This window comes from Bombus impatiens, unplaced genomic scaffold (assembly GCF_000188095.3).
Source record: "Bombus impatiens unplaced genomic scaffold, BIMP_2.2 scf_0478, whole genome shotgun sequence".
In the NCBI taxonomy this organism is placed as follows: Eukaryota; Metazoa; Arthropoda; class Insecta; order Hymenoptera; family Apidae; genus Bombus; species Bombus impatiens.
The window spans coordinates 1,094,861-1,117,488 of record NT_176897.1 but is presented as its reverse complement, the minus strand read 5'-3'; the positions used below and the strand labels follow the sequence as shown (position 1 = coordinate 1,117,488).

The 22,628-nt window shown below is 43.5% G+C and overlaps 2 protein-coding genes across 5 annotated transcripts in view; both read right to left on the bottom strand.

The window, feature by feature from the left end:
* Nucleotides 1-1,071, bottom strand: part of LOC100740346 — a 26,008-nt gene extending 24,937 nt beyond the window's left edge. The window contains exon 1 of one of the 3 annotated variants that reach the window (XM_024368745.2): nt 91-1,071. The gene's annotated coding sequence lies outside the window, so the exon portion shown is untranslated. The remainder of the gene's footprint in view (nt 1-90) is intronic. The other 2 variants (XM_024368744.2, XM_012387662.3) reach the window with 2 other exon arrangements.
* On the bottom strand, nt 455-22,628 carry LOC100746106 (nose resistant to fluoxetine protein 6). Of its 2 annotated transcripts, XM_024368759.2 has the most exons (13): nt 21,677-22,628; nt 17,832-18,028; nt 16,355-16,563; nt 8,894-9,147; nt 8,639-8,809; nt 8,072-8,165; nt 7,875-7,994; nt 7,476-7,641; nt 6,660-6,835; nt 6,138-6,267; nt 5,597-5,914; nt 5,274-5,438; nt 455-5,200 (listed from the first exon to the last, which is right to left on the bottom strand). In XM_024368759.2, exons 1-12 carry the CDS (start codon nt 22,233-22,235, stop codon nt 5,313-5,315), a joined length of 2,520 nt encoding a protein of 839 aa, XP_024224527.1. In that variant the 5' UTR covers nt 22,236-22,628; the 3' UTR covers nt 455-5,200; nt 5,274-5,312. The 2 variants fall into 2 exon arrangements, with proteins under 2 accessions (XP_024224527.1, XP_003490859.3); XM_003490811.4 differs by having other exon boundaries at nt 455-5,438.

Below are 22,628 nucleotides of genomic sequence, written 5' to 3'. Positions count from 1 at the left end.
CGTTTGACAGCGGTCTCTCTCGTCCCTTTTTTGCGGCTATCTCGCGCCAACGACAACGGAACAACGAACGCGTTTAAGCAATGCTCGTACCTTCGTGTTTTAGCTGGCAGACAATTTATACGGTGTAAACTGGCCGGATTGTGCACGTTTTTTCGATGCTAAATCCCCGGTTGTTCATCGTTCCAGCGATCGAGTTTGGTCGAAATTGGTCGGACTTCTGTTGGCAATGCAGAGATTCGTTCGATTCATTGACCGGTGAATATCTCGGACGAACAGTTGTTTCTCGGCTTGGATAGATCAACGGATAATTCGTAGATCAGGCCGAGATGGACGTCTTTAAAGTTCTAAGTTCTATATACGATCTTCGTCTATCGATAAATACGACCGCTAAATCTCTTTCGATGCGTTGCTTGTTGTATTACTGGCAGGAAACGTTTTCCGCTGGTATTTCAAGTATTTCAAGTTTGTTCCGAACTTGGATTTTAGATTCTTCTCGACGACACGTGTTTCTATTTATTCTATTTATTTTTGAATCGATACCACGTCGTAGGAAGATCGAGTGGCGTACATTGCTTGCTCGCTTGCTTGTCAGCGGCACGATGTACCACGTCAGTGTGTCTGGGAAAGTTGGTCGAACCCTGGGACTTGCGCGATCTCGTTACTTCGAGTCGAGTCACGTTTCGCGTCACGTTTCGCGTCCTGTTCGAAATACTTCACCGTGACCAAATTTCACGTATCGCGCAGGCTGGTCCTATCCATGGACGATTGATCGTGGCTTCCTTCGACCTTCCAGAAAATTTCATACGTTCCGCTCACCAGCGAAAACCATCGTACGTCGTAGCTTACGCGAGCGGTCAAATTGTTTCCGCGAGCATTTCGATGATATTCAAATCGGTAATCGATTATTTTCGGAATTTATTTATCGTCAATCCGGTCCAAGCGAAATAAGTTTTTGGTATTTCGAAAACACTTATCTGCAAGTTGGGATAGCGACGTCACGCGAAACCTCGTGTCTTTCGACCGATACTGGGCGACTCGTGTTTCGCGTGCTCGATCTGCGACGCCTTTAGGCCAACTGCTCGTGAAAATGCGGCTCTTGCTGCGCGCCACGTTCCCCGCGCCTGCGCCACCATCAATTTCTTCGATACTCTCCTCTACGTGTTTTCGATATCGCGAGCTTCTGATTAATTCATCTTCGTTCGGGTACCTTGATCGACGATTTCCTCGAACTGCAGTTCTTTCCGTCGTTGCAGCCCCTTTCTGCCTCGTTCCACTTTTTCGATAAAGCTTTCCTTTAACTTTGGACCCGTGTAACGATGTAAATCGTCAAGATGTAACGACCGTGTGTTGCACGTACAATCGACAGTAAAATACAGCAGCGAAAGCGTTAAGATCTTCCGCTTCCGTATCTCGTTAAGCAGTCCTTGCTCCAGTAACTCGTGGAAAATAGGCCTGTTCGTATATCATACACAACTTTGCTCCAATTATTTCACGAGGACGACCTGGTTTCAGGGCGAATTCGCGAAACAGACGTCGGACACAGTTCATCTTGGACGTTTCCACTTTTCGTCATACATACGAGCAAATGAAATCACGGAAACTACGTAAAATTTTCTCCAACATCGTTGGTATTGGTCGGTGATGGATTCGAAACGCGAATAAGAACAAATTGGACGAAATAGGGACGGAAATGGTTGCAAGAGCACGGCATTCTTATTCGTTCTCGGTACTAACATACGTATATTTCCGGCTGTGCATATCGATACGAATATATCTCCTTTAAAACGAAATATTTTGGAATACGCGCGGTATTTCCCTGTGCTGTGCTGTCCCGGAAATATTTTTACCGAAACGAGGAAAATACAGGTGCGTTCGACTCGCTCGAACTGGATTATTACTCGCACGATCGGAAATACGTTGCGTTTCATCAACGATGAAATATTTAGGCGAGACCATTAACCGCAATGCCCCTCGAAGCCTTAATTGGCTACAGACAATAGGTGCGTGCGCATTAACTGGTTGGACGCAGAGAGGAACGCGCGATGATTAACGCACTGTATATCGATTCGGTTAACGAGGCGCCTAGCTCGTACCATTACGTTATCGTTTGTTCATCTTTCGCTTACGTCGTCAACTTAATCCGATGACGTTTGCGTGACAATACGAAAACGGGTACATCTGCGGCAAAGCACGGCCTTCTATGCATACGCGAGCGTGTACCCGTGCTGACACGTGCAACCGCGAAATCACTCGAAACGGACGGCATGTGATAGGACGCTCATACCGTAACATCGTATTCGCCTTGGATATTCACCTCTGACCACTGGCCCGAATATAGCGGCTGGCGAAAATATTTAGACATTTACCGTATCGAACTTTTATATCTATGTACTTATTGTATACCTATATCGTATCTGTATATATGCGTGTACATGCATGCATGCGTATATCGTTCGAACAGGACGTGCATGAAACGCGTAACTTCTGAAAATCGAGTCGAGAATAACGAATAAAATTACGAGTATATTAAATGGGACAGTAGTCGAGAATAACATAAATTCGGTGATCGAAACATCGAAAGTTCGTGAAACTTTGCAGCCATGTATGTTACACGTACATGCGAATAATCGAGAGAACAATGAAAAATTAAGCGGGTCGAAGTTGCGCGCAACTTGTTACCGCCTCTAACGAGCGAGTATAAAATATTCGATCCTAAATTACCGATCATATCGTCCGATTCGTTATCTGCAATTGATCAACGACATGCAACGTTTCATTAATAATCTTCGTTAACGCATTAAATCGTTATTCGTTACACGGTATTTGCTCGATTAAAACGATGGTCGAGAAGTCGGCCGAAAACCGACGCGCATTTCGAATTCGATTTAGACGATGCACTTTAGAAGCTACACAGGATATATACGTAAATTGGATTGTCAATGGAGGGATGCTCGTACTTGTATTAGCATTAGACTCTGGTTGCTGTAGGGCCGACTATGCCGATTAACCGTATCTATTTGCTCGACTACAAATACGAAATACAGGCCTGCCTGATCTGCATTCGATTCCATTAACGAACTAGTTATCCGACCGAGGATCCTCGTAAATTTTTACTCTTCTCGTCTCATTTCTTTCCAACCTTCGATTCCAGTTATCGGATATCGCTATTTCGGAGATGAAAATTCGCTTCTAAAATCACTTGGAAATTTGACTGCCTCGAAAATCATATTCCACGATATTCGATTTCCGAACGTTCCGGCTCGTAAAAGTTCCATTGATTTTTTTTTTTTTTTTTTTTTTTTTGGTAATCGTTATTAGAAGCGGAACGAGAAAAGGCACGTGGAAGACAGTTGGCAGAATTTCGGTTTGGCTCGAGCCACGAGCGTGTCATCTCGATTTCTGACTACTGTTTGATGGCTACAGTTTCGTGATAAATCGTAAACCGTACTGGACGACTCTGATCTTGGATTCTCCGGATTCTCCGGGACTGGAATGAAACTAGAATTTCCTCGAAAATACTTCGCGATCTTTGCTCGAAGATTTTTCAACACTGCGCTGCAAATAGTTTAATAATAGCGGAATCGCGAGGCGAATCAAAGTATTCCCGAAGAGGAAGCGAAAAATGAAAAAGCGAAAGGGAAGAAGCGAAGTTTATAAGCAGGTTTCGAGAATACGCAGAAAGAGAAGGCAAACGTCATGGCGTTGATATACGCGACAGATGATGCAAGTGCGAGACAGTCGGTCGCGTTGCGATAATCGCGTGAAATGGACGTTATACGGCCGTAATTGACGGGACGTTAATTGCATTACTAATCGTGTGCTTCCGAGCACGTAGCACCGCGCAAAGATCGAACACGCGTGCACCAGTACTAAGCCAGAATTACTCCGTGCGCTGTTTACATATTTTCCTTCGTGCTCGTTTCTGCCCGCATATATTTACTTGCTTTTTCCGTTACGTTTTTACGTCAGAGGATGAAAAAAAGGTAAGGTTACTTTTTACCGCCGTGTGGCGAAACACCGCGAACGTTGGTTCACGAGTAAACGAGAAACTCCTTTTTACTATTAATCTTTTACTCCAAATATCAATTACGTTTCAGTGATTTTTAATTTAGTCGTTGGCAGCAGAAGAGATTCGGCACGCTTTGCATGATATTTTTCTTTTTCCTAACAGTTATAACGCCTACGTGACGACAGTTTTTCATTTCATTTTGCGGTAAATAGACGCGTATCGAGTTAGTATCTAAGAAAGAATGACGTGAAAAAAACGTACTCGTTTTTCAACTGCTTTTTGTAATTTAACGAAGCAACGATCACTTTAAACGAATCACGTCCGTCTAACATTAAATTTCGTCCAGGCGTGAAACAGCGTCAGAGATCGCGCAAATATCGATTTATCTTTTCTTCGATCTAAGTTTAACGCGCTTTCCTATTTCTGTCGTTTTGGCGTACACGCAGACAAGATATTCGTCGCTCGGGAAATACCAATACGTTTAAAATGAAACGCTTTTTTTCAATTTTTTGTACAAACATTTTCTTTCGTTATTGACACTCGCGAACAGGTGTGATATCGATCTTAGTTATTTAAAGTTCGGTCTTAAGCTACAATTGTTTCGCCGCCTTTATCGTTTTCCGATTTCCTCTGCTTTCGTCGAACTGGACTAGCGGTGGCTGGGCACGGCTCCCGATCGTTTCTTCTTTCGATCTTCGCTCGATTTCCAACTTTTGTCCAAGTTTCCTTACTGCACCAATCGTAAATATTCCCGTGGCACATGACCGACGGTAAAAACGCTATTGGAATCGTATAAAATAACGCGCGAGAAGCCTATCGTTTCGGCGATGCTTTGCGAAGAATCTTTCTCACACTCTTGACACGAACGATGAGCGAGACAAAATGAACGCCCGCTTTTTCTGCGAAATTACGAATTTAATACGCTTTGATCGCCTGTGTTCTACGGAAGACGCATTTGCCTTTGATTTATACTTTACGACAGTCATAAGCGCCTGTGCAAACATATTCCTATTAAGTACGACGAAATCGCATTGATTTCGCATCATCTAAATTGTCAAAGCACGGTAGCAGTGTATTGTATCGTTCTCGAGAAAAATAGATGCACGAAAGCGGCTTTTATCTTTGTCCCGAAAATATCTGCCAGAGAGTCGGGGATTCTTTCCTCTTGCACTGGAGAACTACGATTAAATCCTGAGGAACAAGGAAGTCGATAGCAGGTTTTTAATAACGCGCCTATTGTAAGGAAAATCGAAACGTCCATTACCTAGCATCGATCGCGCGATACGCTACGTTCGATCTTTCTCTATCTTATCCTCTTCTTCGATATGAAAGCGATCTTGAGCAGATTGACGATGGGCGCCTCGAACGCGATGGAAATGCAGAACGACATCAAGTAGGAGGCGACCAGATTGCCAAAGTACAAGATCAGCTGGAAAACCATATGAAAAGTGAGCATTTCGAGAAAGTACGAAGGTAAAAATAGTCGTTTATGTCTGATTCGAAACATCCGACACTTTGAGATTCACCCAAGCACACATTGTCGCCGTTCGGACCCGAAGACAGCTGGCTCGTTCTGCCTAGACTTACCACGATATTGTTGTGAAGATGGAGCGGACCATCCATCTGGGATACAGTGACCATCATGATGACAGGATGCACCAAGTACGCGCAGTAAGTCAACCTCGATAGCGGATATATCAGTTTGAGCGACAGCAGACTGTCGATCATTCTAGCGTACCCGGTGCAGCATTGAATCACGATGAAGGATACACCGATCGCCCAGGCGGTGTGTCCTAAGGCGGCGTACACGGAACTCACCGGCACGGTTAAGTTTCCGGGATATAGACCGTAGACTACCGAGAACATTATGGCAGTAGATAATACCCAGCCGATTACTCGTACGATCTGCAACAGTGGCGTTTAAGCTCGCTCGCTCGATCTCGTCTCGATTACGAGTATCAGCTGACAACCAAATAATTTATCAAAGATTAACTGGAACAGGTTTCCTTGATTTTAAACTCGTCGGGATATCTGCCACGTTGGTCCACTAAGGGGAATTTACGTTTCACTTTCCGAGATCAAACGGAGCATCTTTTACCTTATTAAGGTGCCGGATTAAGCTACTTACCAGAGGCAATTTCAATTTGCAATTCGTTCTGAACAAAATGTAACCGGTGATGATGCCAACGAAGTAAGGCCCAGCTCTCAGCCAAGGCTTATCGTACAGCTCGTCGAAAAGCGCAAACGGTTCTTGGATTCTAACCGGGGAAGAAACAAAAAGAGAGAATGAAGATTTACGCGGCAGAGATAGCCGGCAAGTGCGGTATAAGTGGAAAGTACGGGACTCGCTAAGTTATTATAATTAGCGAGTAATCGCGTTATAACCGTTCGCAAAGCTAGAAATCTGACGTTTAATTATAACGGGTCGAAATTTAAAGCGGTGGTGTTTCATTTATAAATCGAATACCGTTAAATCCAGTCTAAAAGTAGGTGGTTGAAATTACACGTTCTGACAATGGACACGACACGCGACAAAAAGGAGAAAAAGAGAGAACGAAGGGGTTTCACTGCTGAACAGAGGTAAACCGGAACGTTTAATCGACGTTAAACGTGCAATCGACAAATTTTTAACGCTTAACGAATTAATTACCTGGCGATGTAATCGTTGGAATAGGCGACGGAGAAGGTGGTAAACCACGAAGAGGCGATCAACAGCAAAATCACGACGACGATGGCCTTCAGGTATTTGATAGATAGAAGAAGCAAAAGTATTCCGAGAACGTAGAACTGTGTGTCGTTCGCCATATACCAGCTCCACAGCATACACTGGAAAGTTGTTAATCAAGTATTCATAGGATAATCACGTCAAGGTTCAACGTACTGAGAATAGGTCATACTATCGGGGAGTATCGGAAAAAAAATACTCGTTCCATGAAAAATCTATAGCCGAGAAAAACTTGATAGCTAATGGATCAAACGTCGTACTAGTGGATCGTTCGATCAAGTAGAACCGTTTTCACGACGTTACATAGACACGACGATCTTTTCCTCTGGTTTGACAGTGGCAGCTCGTAATTTCTCGCTACGGATCTTTGAAATGCGAGGAAGCAAACGGTCGGCTGTTTAACCAATGATTAACCCACTCTTTCTCATGGACGATGAAATTAATTCTAGAACGGTTAGACACTCTCCGCGTTGTCCCGGCACTTTGGAACTTTCTCCGAACGATAGAATTAATTATCGGAAAACGATCGAGACGCTGACACCTTCCCGCCCCGTAATCTCCGCGACTCGTACTCCTGGAAATTTTGCCGCATCCTCCTCTCGCTATGCATCGTCGTTCTTTGATTTAATTGTATTTGCGTTCGTGTTAAGAGCTACGTCAATATTAACCAACGACTCTGTTAATTCGCTAACGAGTCTATTAATTTTCTAAATGGTAAAAATGTTGATCCAATATCCTTACCATCTCGGTACGAGGGTAGAGCGAGTTAAGGTACAATGCGTTTCTCCACCAAAACTTTTCGCACGTCAAATGGTCGACGATCACTGGCGAGAACACCGTCCTTGATAGCGCATACTTGATGGCGATCTCGTTTATTCCCAGGACAAAGAGATACGCCGGTGTCAATCTTGGTAAAAGAAAACGGAAAGAGATCGGTATACGAATTCGCTTGACCGAGGTTTGACAGTCGTTTATTGGAAGAGATTTCTCCTTATTTGAAATTTGTATGCTCGATCGAATCGTGTATCGGATTTTATCGTGGATCTCTTCGCTGTCGACTTGGAATAGAACCACGTGCGAAACTTTTACAGTTTTAATCCGTTCTGTTTTCGTATCGTAGAATAGTTCGATCTTTTTTACCTGATAAATCTGTAGAGGATCATGATGATAAATTTGGTGAAACACGTCTTCCAGAAAATGCCCTTGTCATTTTTCAAGCTACCGGAAGACCGATAGAAGAGGATCGTAACTAACAAGCCACTGAAACAGTCGCATTCGTATGGATTAGGCGATTGATTATCTCATAACGAGGATACTTGTCATCGGATGTGTCTTACCTGATGAAGAAAAATGTGTCTACGGAGAAGGTGGCGTTGCTGATAGTTTGGAACATAAAATTCCGCTCTGTCACCGAACGCAGGGTTTTGTTCTCTGTAAGGCGATAGAGAAAGTCATCTCATCTCGAAATTATCAGAGAAAGTTCGAGGTAACGCGTTATATCGAGACGAAGAAAATTCGATTACGGTGAACCAGCAGATCGGTATACGTACTCCGTTACGTCACAATACGTTGCACAGAGAAATTAATCGGATCTATATTAATAAACAATTTTTCCAACCGTGAAAGCTACTCTAAATTCAAATTGCTTGCAATCTTTTTCCATCGAATCTAATCTATCGTCGACGAGGCTGATTCTCGGTGTTCTTAATAGCAACGTCGCAATTACGACAATTATTTTTTTCACGAACGACTAATAACAATGTTCCTTGTACTCGTAAATTATAGCGATCAGAAAATCACTCGAGTTCTACTAAAACATAGTGGCCCAAGGTGGTCCAAACGGACGTTCACCGATATTACTCGAACGTCGTGATGTTGTTTCTGAAAAGGGATGATCACTTTACCAGCAATGGAGAAGACTTGAAGATAGGTGTGCACCATGACCACCCATCCCAGCGAGAACACTCTGAGCCCATGCAGACAAGTCAGGCTGTCTCTCGCGGCAGGTTCGGTGCTAACGATTTTGCTGCCGTTCGCGATAGGATTGAAGGCTGTTAGACACGTTAGCCAGAAGCCTGAAAAGAAATGGACGAGAAAGAAAACTGTTAGAGGATCCAAAGATTATTAGCGAGTAACGCGAACCGCTGAGCATGCGTCACCTTTCTTGCTCTCCTTTTCAGAACGATCAGGCGATTCTTTTTGCAAGTTCTTCCCCTTTTCGATCAGCTCCTCCCCGTTTTCTTGGATCACTTCGCCATCTTGGTTTAGATTTTTGTTGGAAAAATTGCTCAGTCTCTCGTTGTTATTCGATACGCTAGATGATTCCACATCCTTGACATTCGGTTGTACTCCTGTTCTGTACTCGTACATAGTCGCACAGATCATCAGAAATAATAGCGCGCCTGCAACTCCGCTGAAAAACCAGTCGGGAATATGTTTCGCGAACGTAACGTGCAAAAGCAGGATGAATTAAAGAAACGTATCCTCTTTAGAGGATGATTCGAGAAAACTAATCGCGTAACCTCCGTTGGTTAACGTAACCTCCATAAGCTGTCTCTTTCGCGATGATAATTTTAATGGAGCAATCTTTTTATCGGACAAATTTACAGTTCTTCGAGTGGTTAAAATTATATCGAGGAGATTACATTAGGAGGAGGAGGAGGAGCATTAAAGCGTATATTAAAATGTAAAATTGATGGTAGTACCGCTAAACCGCTCTTAAATCACGAAGGGATATAGGAAATTTTCCGTGGCATATTCGTTTTCCGTCTCCTGCTCCTTTTTCCACGACATTTCGCTGCTCGCTTTAAAACGCGATTAACCTACGCTGATACCCCTGTAAACAGTTGCCTCCATTATACGTATAAATAATGTAGTATCGTGGACAAATGGCCTAAAAAATATCGGGTGAACCATAAACAATGTTGCGAGAAAGCCTAAGTGCCGACAGGCTCATCAGTGTGACGTGGGTCCTTCGATCGAACAGTTACGCGGAAAAAGGCCTATGCGACCATGTTAACCCTTTCGCTTCGAGCGCAGCATATAAGCAGCGACCATAAGACGACTGCTGAGTCCGGCACCCCATATATCCGGCATCCAAATGATGCATATACAAGTGTTATCTGTAGTCAATAGTATATTTTTTCGTTATCGGCGGAACATTTTTTGCTGATTTTATTGACATATTGGATTAATCACTTCTTCAAGTTACTCATTATCGAAACAACATCAAAACGTTTCACGCAATATATTTCAAATATCCAGACGATCGTATACTGTTTCATGCTAAAAAATCTATTAAATCCATTGACAGTGAAAAGATATTTCATATACGGTTCTTACAAGAATTATCGTTATTTAAGACTTAGGAAAACGTGTATACAGCAACCACGCACACTGTGCGTATTTCTGGCGCGCGTTTCCGTTCAGTAACAGTACTTTGGCAGATTGGACTGTCGAAGCGAAAGGGTTAAGGGAGAAAGACGAATTAACGGTCGATAGTTAGTCGAAAAATTAGAGTGTTGTCAGCGTCGTCAGAGAGTGTCGTCAACGTTGTCGAGGAGGATTGTCCGCGTGAGAGAGAGAGAGAGAGAGAGAAAAAGCGTTGGAACCGTGATGACGAGAATTGTAAACGAACTATTTAGTTGTCTTAGTCATGGCACATTGCTGTATTTCCATTCCAATCCATTCCAAATAAATAAGAAAATCTTACAATAATAATTCGGGTTTACGAACAGCTAATCGCTCGTGTTTCTTAGAAAGTAGAACTGGGCATTAAACGAATTACGAATTGTACGATTAAGCACATTTAGCCGCAATAATTTTTATCATATTCATCAATCAATTTGAAACGCGAGGTAATCTAAACGAGCATGACCAAACGTGAACACTGCGAATGCAATTAACATCTCTTTAAAGCAATTGGGTTACGTCTATCCTCGATAGCGATGTTACTGCTATTAAACATACGAACGGTTTCACATTATCGAAAATTTATGACCCAAGTTCCAATGCGAATTGACAATAAATTTAGACTTTAAAGATCGGACAAAATTTTTTCAAAATTAAAATAATGGACGACCAAGGAGCAAATTAATCGCGTCGTTAATGAATATTCATAACGCGGTTACTTGATACGTAACGGTAGATTTCTCACGGAATTTTTAGAGATAGCTACGTAACAAATATTTCTAAGCATCGATAGAGGTCAAGTATATCGATACAGACGAAGGAAAACCAATAAAGTTTGCGAGATTTATGTATAGCGCGTGTTCCAGATTTCTGGAACGCTTCCCACAAAATCGAACCACCTGCGGAATCATTACCCGTCGACGGTGACTTTACGTCGGCCATAAAGATTCGTAACGACTCAATCACTCTAACTGGAAATTGGTCGTTTCGAGGTTTATTTCGTAGCTCGCGATTCATCGAAGAATTACTTTTGAATATACGGTAGAACATTGATCGTCGGAACGATTAACGGTACGATCGATCATCGGATCACCGATTAAGAGAAAATTGAAATGGGGGAACGACGATAAAACTTGAAAGAGCTTGCCACATTTTTATTAGAAAGCTTCTGTTACTGCTTGATACGGAAACGTTTCATTTTATACGACAGCGAGATGTACGATAATTAATTTGGATAATTAACGTCCCGTTATACTAAGAAAAATCGCTGTGAAGCGCAATCGGGTTCACCGTGCGATATCGACTTCGTGACTTTCTTTCCTTGCTTAACCTTTTTAATCGACGTGCAACGACGCTTCGCGGAAAACATTCTCCCCATCGAGCGTTCCTCCTCCCGGGGGAAAGCGAACAATAAATAATGCTCGTCTTTCTCTTTCTCATTTTTTCCAGGTAAAGTAGCGAGCTATGGCAGAGAACAAAGAAATCGATACTCGAGGGATCGACTCGCGGTACAACTAGGAACAGAAGGCGAACTATGCCAGAACCGAGTAATCGTAAGTAAAGTATTTCGGTTTGTCAAAGTTGGTGGAAGAAAGAGAGCTTATTCCGCTTGGCGCGGGACAAACGACAAAAAGTTCGTCATTTTTCTACGTTAATAGGCCCTTAAACGCGAATCACGATGCGCTGGGGGAGAACAAAACGGGGGACAAGTTTTTCCCTCGGCTTTAAGGGGACTCTCTCGTCGTCATTTTATATTAAGATGGGAGGCAGCGGTATAAAACTTGCCAGATTTAAATTATGCCGTGACTCATTTGCATTTCTCCTATTTATTTCGAGATTTTTCCGGAGTCACGCGGTGGTTTGTTCGCATGTCCGAGGAAAGCTCATCGAAGGAAAATCGAGGAAAAGAAAGAAGAACAGAATTACCGTGAAAATTGGTAAAGCAGTTTCATCCTCGTGTCCGAAAAGCATCGAAACCGGCTGGAAACTTTCGGTTAATGCGTTACTTATATAGGATCGTTTCTAGGTCGAAGATTAGGTACCTTTACCAACCTTTCAGAACCTTTATCCGAATCTCTCGGGGGCGTAACCGTAACGCGGCGGTAAAAATTTTCAATTTATCCAGAAATTGAACCGTGCAACGTCTTTATCCCTCGAGAAAACTGGCTACTCCGAGTCGAATCGGAGGTCCAATATGACCATCTCCATTGACAACACGACGCTTGAGAATCCTAAGGATAATAAGCGCAATTTGACTTCGTCCGTCATGGTTTCCTACGTACTATGTTCGTCATACTTTGTATCCCATGAATAAGATTTCGTTCCGCACGGCGTTATCTCAGTACTTTTCCTTTCTCCTTTAATACATGCAAATGAAAAATTGTGGCAACACAGTTTTTTGTTGTTGGACAGCGCGGGAAACTTTTCATCTAATTTTATTCATAAATGTAAATTATCTAAGAACGCGCGGAGCGGTGATTCGCTTATTCATCGAGTCGGTCCTTATTATGCGTCGTTTCTTGCATTTTCGTGTAATTAAATTCGGACGATTACGCGTGCATTTTCATTGCAGATTCGCTGGCTCCTTTGCATAACGAGTGTATATGTTATTCGATGGTACGTTAGAGCGAAGTTAACGGTATTAACGCGATAAAACTTCACCATTCCGTAGTCGTATTTCGATAGCCTTTATGTAATTTCTGCTGAAACGATCGTTCGATCCGGCAAGCAGCTTTCAAAATCGATCCAGGTGGAGCAATGCTAACCTTAATGTGAGAAAACCGATCGCCGTGGTACCCTCTTCTGGACGTTGAACGATTAAAATCGGTAGAGAGACGCGAATCGAATCAATTCCGCCTTCGAGTGGAATGCACACAATAGCGAATCTACTTTCACGTGTCGACGCTTTCAGCCTTTCTACGATCTTGCGTAATACATTCGAGGCACACGTGCGACCGTGCACACCTGCCGATACGCGCTCTAACACGAATTTCCAACCAAATCGATCGCCGGAAGAAGCGAAACTCCAGAATGTATCTATTCAGAAGTCGGACAGGGTGTCCAATTCGAGAGCTTTGATCTCAGTGGATGCGATGTAAACACGGGCTCGGAATCTCTCTCACGTTCATTAAACTGCAAATGCAATGCTCATTGCATAATTGCTGTAAACCGGTTCGTTGCTAATATAAATACGTGGCTCATCGAGAGAGGGAGAGAGTGTAAAATGATGATCGCAAATGGACGATTAAAACCTACATATTTGCGCAATCTGGAAAGCAACGAAATTGCTAATACATCGATGCAAATACCGATCGTATTTGCAAAAATCGTGCAGTTTGTTCGAAACACTTTCTTTGAACGTGGTTACGTCGAAACGTACGTACATTTTTGCAACGATTAAGCTACAAGCGAATAGGTCGTAAACTTTTGATTCGGACTATCGAGAAAATCGATCAATTCGTACAATTCTACGAAAAGTTAGTAAGAAAGAGGATCGTAACCCTGACCTTAGACGAAAGCTGAAAGATCTAGCGACTGTTGTGGATGGAGCTTAATAATCTCGAGGCGCACGATCTTATCTAAACGGGGATCGTTTTAAGGCCATAAGATTGTAACTTGCCTTGGAACTTGGACGCGCTACTTGTTGTATTATAGTTAACAGGTATATATGCATCGCGTGCAAGGACGCGACGAGGTGCGAATTCCTATTTATAGTTGGAGCAGGTTAACACTGACGTAATTTGCAGTTAGGAGAAAATTACAAGTTCGAAGGTAGTGAACCCTTTGGAAGCATCTTGCTGCTAGTTCTGTTCATCGAGCGACCGACCAAGTACAGCCGAACGATTCGAATATTTATGACCCAAGTTTTTCGATTAAAATCGGACTTTTACTATTTTTAGCGGAAGTAGAGCGACGCGGCGAGCTTTCTCCGGTATTTACGCGATCGTCGATCTTTCGTTCATTTTGCATAGTTTCTCGTTTTACCGAGAGCGACTTAAGTCGTTGGCATGCGATAAAGGCGCTTCCTCTCTCGGCATCTATCAAAGTTCATCGTGGCGAATCAAGCCGCTGTTCGAAACTTGCGAAAAATTCTGTACAAAGTAGCGAGATATTCGGCGGTTGGATGTATACGACGTTGCTTTGTGTTCGTTATGATTTACGCAGAGTAATTCCTTTTAGCACGAGCTCGTTTCCGTCTTCGATCGAACAACGATTCTCGAATGCATTTAGAGATTCGCATCGATTACCAATCTCTCGCTTTCTCCCGTTCTTTCCTCCGGTGACATAACGTCGTTTATCGAGATTTAATTGGCCCGGTGCAAGGACGCAGCGATAGAATCGCTACGAGATATTATCTCGGATCTGAAGGCAAGTTTCTCCAGGAAAAATCGGCGGATGACGTTCGAAAGTTAAGTGTCTTTTGGTACAACTTTCGAGTTGAGTTGTTAAAGCAGCAACGCAGCCGCGTTGCATAATTCGCGATCAAATGGCTTTGCAAAAACCGTTCTGGCGTCGCCACAGACACGGTGAATATGAATCTAAGTTGTGCAAGTAATGCAACCAACGATCTGCGTGCAGCGTATTTTTCGTATTTTTCTTTTGTTCGGACTGTCATTGACGCAATCGTTGTTCTATGGCGCTTTCGTGTAACTGTGACATGGCTCGCATAATATTCCATCGAGGCGTGTTCGATCTTTTCTTTCGATTTGTCGCAACTACTCAAAAGTAGAACGGATGTGGCAACATATTTTTTCGAAGAGATCTGCTTTTCCAGAAAATTGCCGAGTTGTGTACGAAAGGGAATAGTCGCGATGGGCTGAATCGGGGTGCGAGCGTTTCTGCATCGGGCGTGCAAAACGCGTTCTAAAAAAGTTTTGCAGCGATGGTTTACGCGGAGATCGTAATTCCATTCCAGAAGAAAGTACAGAAAGCGTATCGCGCCCGTAGACGAACGAGCTTGCGTACGTGCACCGTGATGGATCATTAAGCGTGCTATCGTACGGACGATAAACCTGTGATACAGGCTCGCTGTAACTAGACAAATTTACAACGTCGTACAATTAAAAATACTACCACCTGCTCCAGTGCCTTCGACGCTGCTTTTAGGAACAAGAAAGTTAACGAACTATCGGGTTATACGTGTGCAGGATCAAAAACCCTCGAGCTCGCTTCTCTTCGCGTATCGTTTAAAAATAGGCACTTGTAACCGACGAACGAGAGAACTTCATTTTGTTTCGTTTCTTCGCGCGAATTCCTCTTTACGCGAACGGAGACGCGCGTCTAATCGGACAACGAGGAAAAGTTTTTCTTATATAAGCCAATACATTGGAACATATCGTAATGTTAGCGCGAGTTAGCTAGCCATCTCGACACGTAGTTACGTGAACGCGTGTGTAAGTTATTCGTGCTAAGTTATCGAAGTGAATGTAACCATTGCGCAAATTCCGGTCGTGTAACCGAAGAAATCGCGGCAAAAAATATATTTCTACGCGTTGTTAGGTCTTCAATGGAATTTCGTAATTAGCGTAATTTCGTTGAAACGCCGGTCGCTGATTGCGTTGCACCGAGCATGCTCGTATTTCGAATTCTGAAATTTCGTAATTTGACCACGAAAAGTTAAACCGCAGAAACTCGTGGTTTGCTAATGGCTTAGACACGTCGAACGAGCTTTGCAAATGCAGCGGGGTCTTAAAAATTGTCTCGTCGGAGTTTAACTGCAGGTAAACCGCGCCACTGATCTTTTACGAGTATTTAAATACATATGTATGTCCTCGTCACGTAGTTGCTTCATACGCGGAAACGTTCGAATATTTTTTACGTAAGTAAACAGACACGAATTCGCGTAAGAGTGTCATGCATGGAAATTCTTGTTGATCAAAGATACGTATCCCGTAATATCTCGCGATATCTTGTTCCACGCGGTTACGCCGTTTCTCCGACTTCTCAGCGACTTTTATCCGTCGTTCGAAGTTTCTTTCAACCTTTGCAATTATTTGCTCGTAATCTGAAGCTGATATAAGAAAATGTGTCGGTTTGTTCGAGCTGGCGATCTAGTGGAACGAAGCCGATAAACGCGGCAGCCTCGCAAACGAAAAAATAATTGAGATCGCGCGATAGATTATCGGATGGTGGAGTTCGGTGGAAAATTTGATCGGTCGACTTACGATTTACGCGGGCCACGGCGAAAGAAAAGTTCTTGCGTTACTTACGAGAGAACGTACGACTTGGGATCGCGCCAAGGGTTGTAATTGCTCGAAGGCACAGATTTCACCGCAACGATGTGGATCTTCGGGCCGGTCGATCGATAAGTCGAGTTACCTTCTCGTTCGACTCGATCGGCGTTCGCTCTTAGCATCGAGGTCAGGGATGCTTGGTCGCACGTAGCTGGCAGGCAAAGACCCAAAAATACTTGTCTCGTCTGAAAACAAATTGGTTCTAGTTCGATCTACGATGTGGCTCGACAAGCATGGAATTACGTCGCCGAGATACGAAGAAGCAGGAAAAAAACTATCGAGGCGTCTTAATTAAATTTCAGACGCTGAATCGCAAGATAAATCAGAGCAGGAAGATTCAATTTCAAGATTAATTAAACTTTTATGCCCTCGCATTTCGCTCGGTTTACTTTGCGCCATGATTTCCAAACTGCCTCGAAGTTCGACGGGCTTTTAAAATTCAATTTCTTTCTAGGTTTTCTTCCTTCGTTGCTCCGTCCGTTTCTGCTACCCGTTTTTCCAGCGCGATCATGCCACCCATCGCACGCCTGACGGGAAAGTCGCGAAACGATTTCGAACTCGCCCGACGTACAGCTGCATCTGCCCTCGCGATAATCTTCCCATGTAGAAACTCTTTCGTATCGGTCGCGCTGTAAACGATTTCTAGGAACCACCTTAGTGGACACCGTGAAACACTAACCATCAACTACTCTGTTACGGGAGAAGTCGTTGATTTTCGCCACGCGAGAACTTCCCGCGTCTTAGATTTCCCACGTGCTACTCTTTACCTCGGCTTCTCGATCTTCGAATAGCATTCCAAGAACGATAGCCACCTTGCAGCGTTTCTATCCTGATTAGCTTGATTCTCGCGCCAGACGCGTCGCAACGAGGAAGGAAAATAACTACGAAGCACGGGGTTGTTTCTCTAGAATCGCGAAATACGGAGCGTCGTGTAATCCGATTAAGCTAAACGATGCAACTCGGATTCTCGGTAGCGGCAAAGTTCTTCGAGTATTTACGCTACGATCAAAACGCTAATAATCGCCAGGTTGTCGCGGTAGTTGCGTTAATTTTCCCGCTTGCCGTATAAATAACTCGCTTTATTAATCTCGTCGCGCGGGCGAAGACGACGCAGTCGGCGGATTCTTCGACTCGTAAATATTTAACAGAGGCTAAATAATCGTTTGCGATTAATTATTCGTTGACTAATTCCGTTCGGAAGATAAACGTTTCCTGCGTTTGCCGAAGCAGGTTTCTTCGAACTATGCGTTTAATTAATCCGTCTAATAATTCATTCGCTATCGGAGTTATCGCGCTATTCGACTTACGAAGGCTGGTTAAAGGATGGTTTAATTAAACGAATTAGGAATACCTTTGTGCAAAACGATAATTCTGCGCGAATTTATCCGACGAAGACAAGAGTTAACGATGGAAAAGTTGAAACGATCGGGAAGAAACAAGCAGAAGTACTTACCGAGAATTCGAGTTCCTTGGGCAACGTCAAGTACATCCTCGCTACGTGAAATTTCAACGCATAGGGCGGAGTATCGTCGAGTTCCTGGCGAATACTTCCTCTGGTGGCATTTAGCTCTTTGCAGAGGGTGCTCGAACCAAGCCAGAAACCGTTCCCGAAATGGAACTGCGACGAGTAACGGCCACTGGCGTCCGACACTGCGAAGAAAGGAGCACGTTGAGGAATCAAACGCGATAAAGAAAGCGTTCTTCCGGAAAAGAGAGGAAGATAACCGCACGTCGCAAACACCGTCGTTTCTCTGCAATGAATCTCCGTCTCGAATAGGTTTACGAATTGCCTGCTGAAAGATAAGATTTCAAAGTTGAAAGAACAATAGCGACGAAGAGATTTCAAAAGGTTTTTTCTATCGTGAAAAGACGTGCCGCGCCGAGAGAAGATCCTTTTCCTTCTCCTCTGTTTTCATTGTTTTTGCTCGAGACTCGCGCGAAAAGCTCGGCATTCTAGTTTCCGACGGTTGGATTATACGACCACGCCTGAAAGGTTCATTGTCAGTTACGTAAAGCCAGATTGTGACCGCAGTAGCGGAGAAAGTACAGTCGACTGCCATTACGAGAAAACACGACTCACTGGCGACAACGCGTATTTAAGCGGACGTAATTTCGCGTGAATCTTGGATCGTCGAGATATTAGAGGTAAACGATAAAATCGACCAGATGGAATCTCGCGTGCAACAGTTGGGATGCTTCTCGAGAAAAGAATTCTAGCAAGCGGGAATCGCGTTCGACGCTTTTCTTCCAATTTTCTAATGTTAGCTACGTTCGAATTGACAATTAGAATGGCTTTTACAGAACTTTGTTCTTTCTATATTCGCGTAATAAATAAAATTCTCATAAAACCGTTCAAATATTTGACTAGAAACTACATTCGTATTTACTACGTGTATATTTACTAGGCTCTTTTTCAGCAAGCTATTCAATTATACTTTGTTCGTCGAGTGCACAGACGATTAACAGTTTGCGTCGGAAAAAGGAGGATCGGTGAACAGACTCGAGCTTTCGAAACACTGCGGTGACGGGTCGTGTCGGTTTGTTTCGACGTACGAGCAAAGTAGTCTGCGACATTATCGTCCGACGTAACAGCTTGTGTGCGTTCAATGAGAATTTGTCAAAGGAGTAATTTCTGGAAAATCAGCGTTCACCGGTTACTCCTCGAGGGCTACGTTCGCTCACCGAGTTCGAAACGAGTGTTCCATAATTTCTTAGCGTCGTTGCGAGCTTTTAACCGTTCCCTGTATCTACGCGACTACGTTAAAATCCAATTTTTAACTGGAGCGTCGAAATACGTACAATACGCGCATAACGCGTGTGTTTCATAAGGCTCGTTGACTCCCTGAATCCCCTCGTACGAGCTACGAGTTTGTTAATTTTTAATATCGATATTTTTCACGATATTGTCAAATGTCAAACGTAGAACTCGTACGATATAGTACCTGCCTTTTATACGTTCGATGGGGCACCGCCTACGCGCGATATTTTGCGCGTTCGAAACAGATAGAAATTATCAGTATGAACGAAGTATTTGGGATATCATTACGTCGGTCGGAAATCATCGTATTTTATTTGTTTACAACTTCGGCGATGTCTGTGCACCGTAGGCAGATAAAATTGCTGCGTATTTGAATCGAAATATAAATAATAAAGCGATGGTGCAATATTGTTGGAGAATCGTTCGATGAATTATTCCGTAATAGAGAGAATCTCTCGAACGCAGCATGTTGTACGAATATCTGATAAAAGGAACTTGCAATAGGAACGATCTTCGCAGTCTTTTTTAGACGCTTTATACAATTTTTCGAGCTTAGAAAAAGTATTTAATATTGCGAGTCAAATCGTAAAGCCATTGAAAGAGTATTTCGACGACAAACAAAGCAACAAAAAAATGAAAAATGAAAAATGATATAACAAATAAATAGGTGCATAAATATAACGAATATAATAAGTATAATAAAATAAAAAATATAATAATATCAAAAATGAAAAATTTAACAGTAGAGAGATAAATGAATCGCTACGCGAATAAATGGAAAAGAATAACAGAAATCTTAATAAAATCCGAATTATTTCTCTCCTTCTGAAGAACGAAAAACGACAGATCAGCTTAGTAGATTAAAAGCACAAAACTCGTAAGTCGTTGGAACAGATTCGTTGGTTGAATCAGTGGCGATAAAAAAAAAAATATAGCGATCGTATGGTCATGCAGCGGATCTCTCGTGTTTCTCTGTTCCTCCACGACCAGCATGTCGCAATGAATGCGACGTATCTCTGTGGAAAGGGGTCGAACAGTGTCAGAGAGCGTTTACGTCGCGTTGGAAAGTGAATCTGCCTGTACGAGTGCGAGAAAGATAACGTCGTATGCGGTTTGTCGGCTATCGAATCGGCGCGTATATTCGCGTTGCAGTTTGACCGACCGTTTCGCCATAATCCGATCTTTGCTTATTGCCGGAAGCAATCGCGAATTTGGAAAATCATGCGATTCTATTGGATTCGCGCAATCCAGAGCACCGATCGGTTCGTCGAATGATCCTTCGCGCGTCTTTCTCTCTTTCTACCAACCAGTAACGATCGCACGACCTCCATCGTGATGGAATTTGGACTTCGAGATAGAAAAGTAGCATTTTCAGACCGTTTTAAGACGAATCCTATCGTTTTAAGATCTCTGTATCGATGTCCAAAGCGAAGTAACGGTCGTCGAAAAAAATGCGTCTGATCGTAAATTAGGAACCTTCGGATTGAAAATCGCCATAAATTCTGCCAATTCTAGCATTCGTCGAGGAATATTCAAAGATACGAGCGACGATTCGGCGATCGTGCGTTAAGCGCGTTTGACAAGGAACCGCGATGATCGAGATAAGCGATCGTTGCGAAAAGACCGGTGTACGGAATTCACGCATAAATCAAATTATATAAAGAGTTAGCTGTTCCGTGGTATAGAAAGCAAATCTATTCGTAATGCACGTTATACCGTTATCGGGCGAATGCCACGGTTTATGGAAATAAATCAATTACGTAATGCTGGACGGCGTCGAGTGGCATTAATCCAGCGAAACACAAACTTTCGATTCACCCGATTCAGAGTCACTCTGGATCAGAATTAATGGAAAGGGAATATTTCGAATTTCAAACTTTCTTCGACGAGTTTGCCAGTGATCGAAACGACCACCCAGCCTGACGTTGGCTTCGTGACACGGCAGAAGCGGGAAACTTCACAACTACGAGGTGTTGGTTCGCTTCCATTGCGATTTACGATAATAACTTCGCGTTCCTAGCTCGAGACCTAAATTTCGCAGTAGCTTGGCTTGGAACATCGTAATAGACTGCCCATTCAACTTGGCTTTTTGCATCGTCCCGAGCCGCAACAATTCTCCCATTGCTTTATCCACGGTGGAATAAGGTCGAAAATTCGTTTAACGATAAAGCGTTCGTTCCGGTGCTATTAGAGGAACGTGACAAAAGCCTTGCGAAAATCAAGCGGTAAATTGCTGTTTCACATCGTAGTAACGCCGATTTAGCAATCGGCTCTGCCAACGACACGCCGCTCGCAAACACAGCGAAACACGACTTTCTCTGAACGCTCGTTATTAATTGCGGGCAACGTGCGAGTACCAAAGTATCGGTTCCAGAAATGTTCGACACATACTAAAACGCAAACGTTGCAACGTCGCGAGTGCGATTGTTAATCGCGTGACACGACGGTGGATCTGCGCGAGGCGGGAAACGACCCGAGCGTTGGCCTGCTGCTTTCTCGATCGTTTACCGATCGTTTTCGAGCGAGCTTGTTCTACTCACTCTTGGCGGCCCATAGCTTTCCATCCTTCAGAGACTTCAGAAACAATTCTAGTTCGTTCCTGCAGTCGTGGCCGAGTTTACCAGGTACTCTGGACCACTCGAGGGGATCGTAAAGATCCACCAGCCATTGAATACTGTTCGCCGTCTTCTGCAACTTTTCTTTCATAAAATCGATATCCAGATCTTCGTGTTCCTCTTGCTTCTCGTCGAACAACTTCAGATACTTCTTCCAATCAAGTTCCGGATTGTTTTTGCTGAATTCGATTAACGGGCCGCGCCTATCTTTCGACGTCTGCTTCTCCGCCTCGTAATCGGTGCTGTTCAAATTTGTCACCCTGGCCGTTATCGACGACGCGTCTTGAGGCCTGCCGATTCGCAGAATGTTGGAATCGTTTCTCGAAACTGGACCCGCGTCCACGACGCAGTTCAGCACGAATAAAAAGCAGCCAAAGTAAAGCGACATTTTTCGGATTTTACGAAACGGTCCGACCGTCTCGTATTTTGTATCGCGTTTTCCGATATTGATCGACGCTGCGCTTCTCTCTCGGTTCCTAAACATGTCGTCGGTTTCTTTCGTCGAAATCTCCAGACGTCATATTAAATTAGAACAGCGACTGAACTTGCCTCGATGGGCAATTTTCGTTTCTCGATTGCTCAGCTGTTCAAATCATCGAGCATGTTTAAGGACGCGGAAGGTCGATCGTGACAGGAATGCAACCGGGTTATCCCAGACAGTTTACGATCGTAGAACGAGACTCACTTTCGTTTCTCACTAACCACCGGTTCGACTCTATTTCCAATGCGAATTACCGCTTAGCGTAACAACGATCCAGTAACGACACGAAAATAAATCGCACGAATAGAGCCCGGATTCGCTTATTCCCTCTCGAGATATTGGACACGAGTGAAAAAATCGAGTCTCCGGGGGGCAAAGTTAGACGCACACACGAGA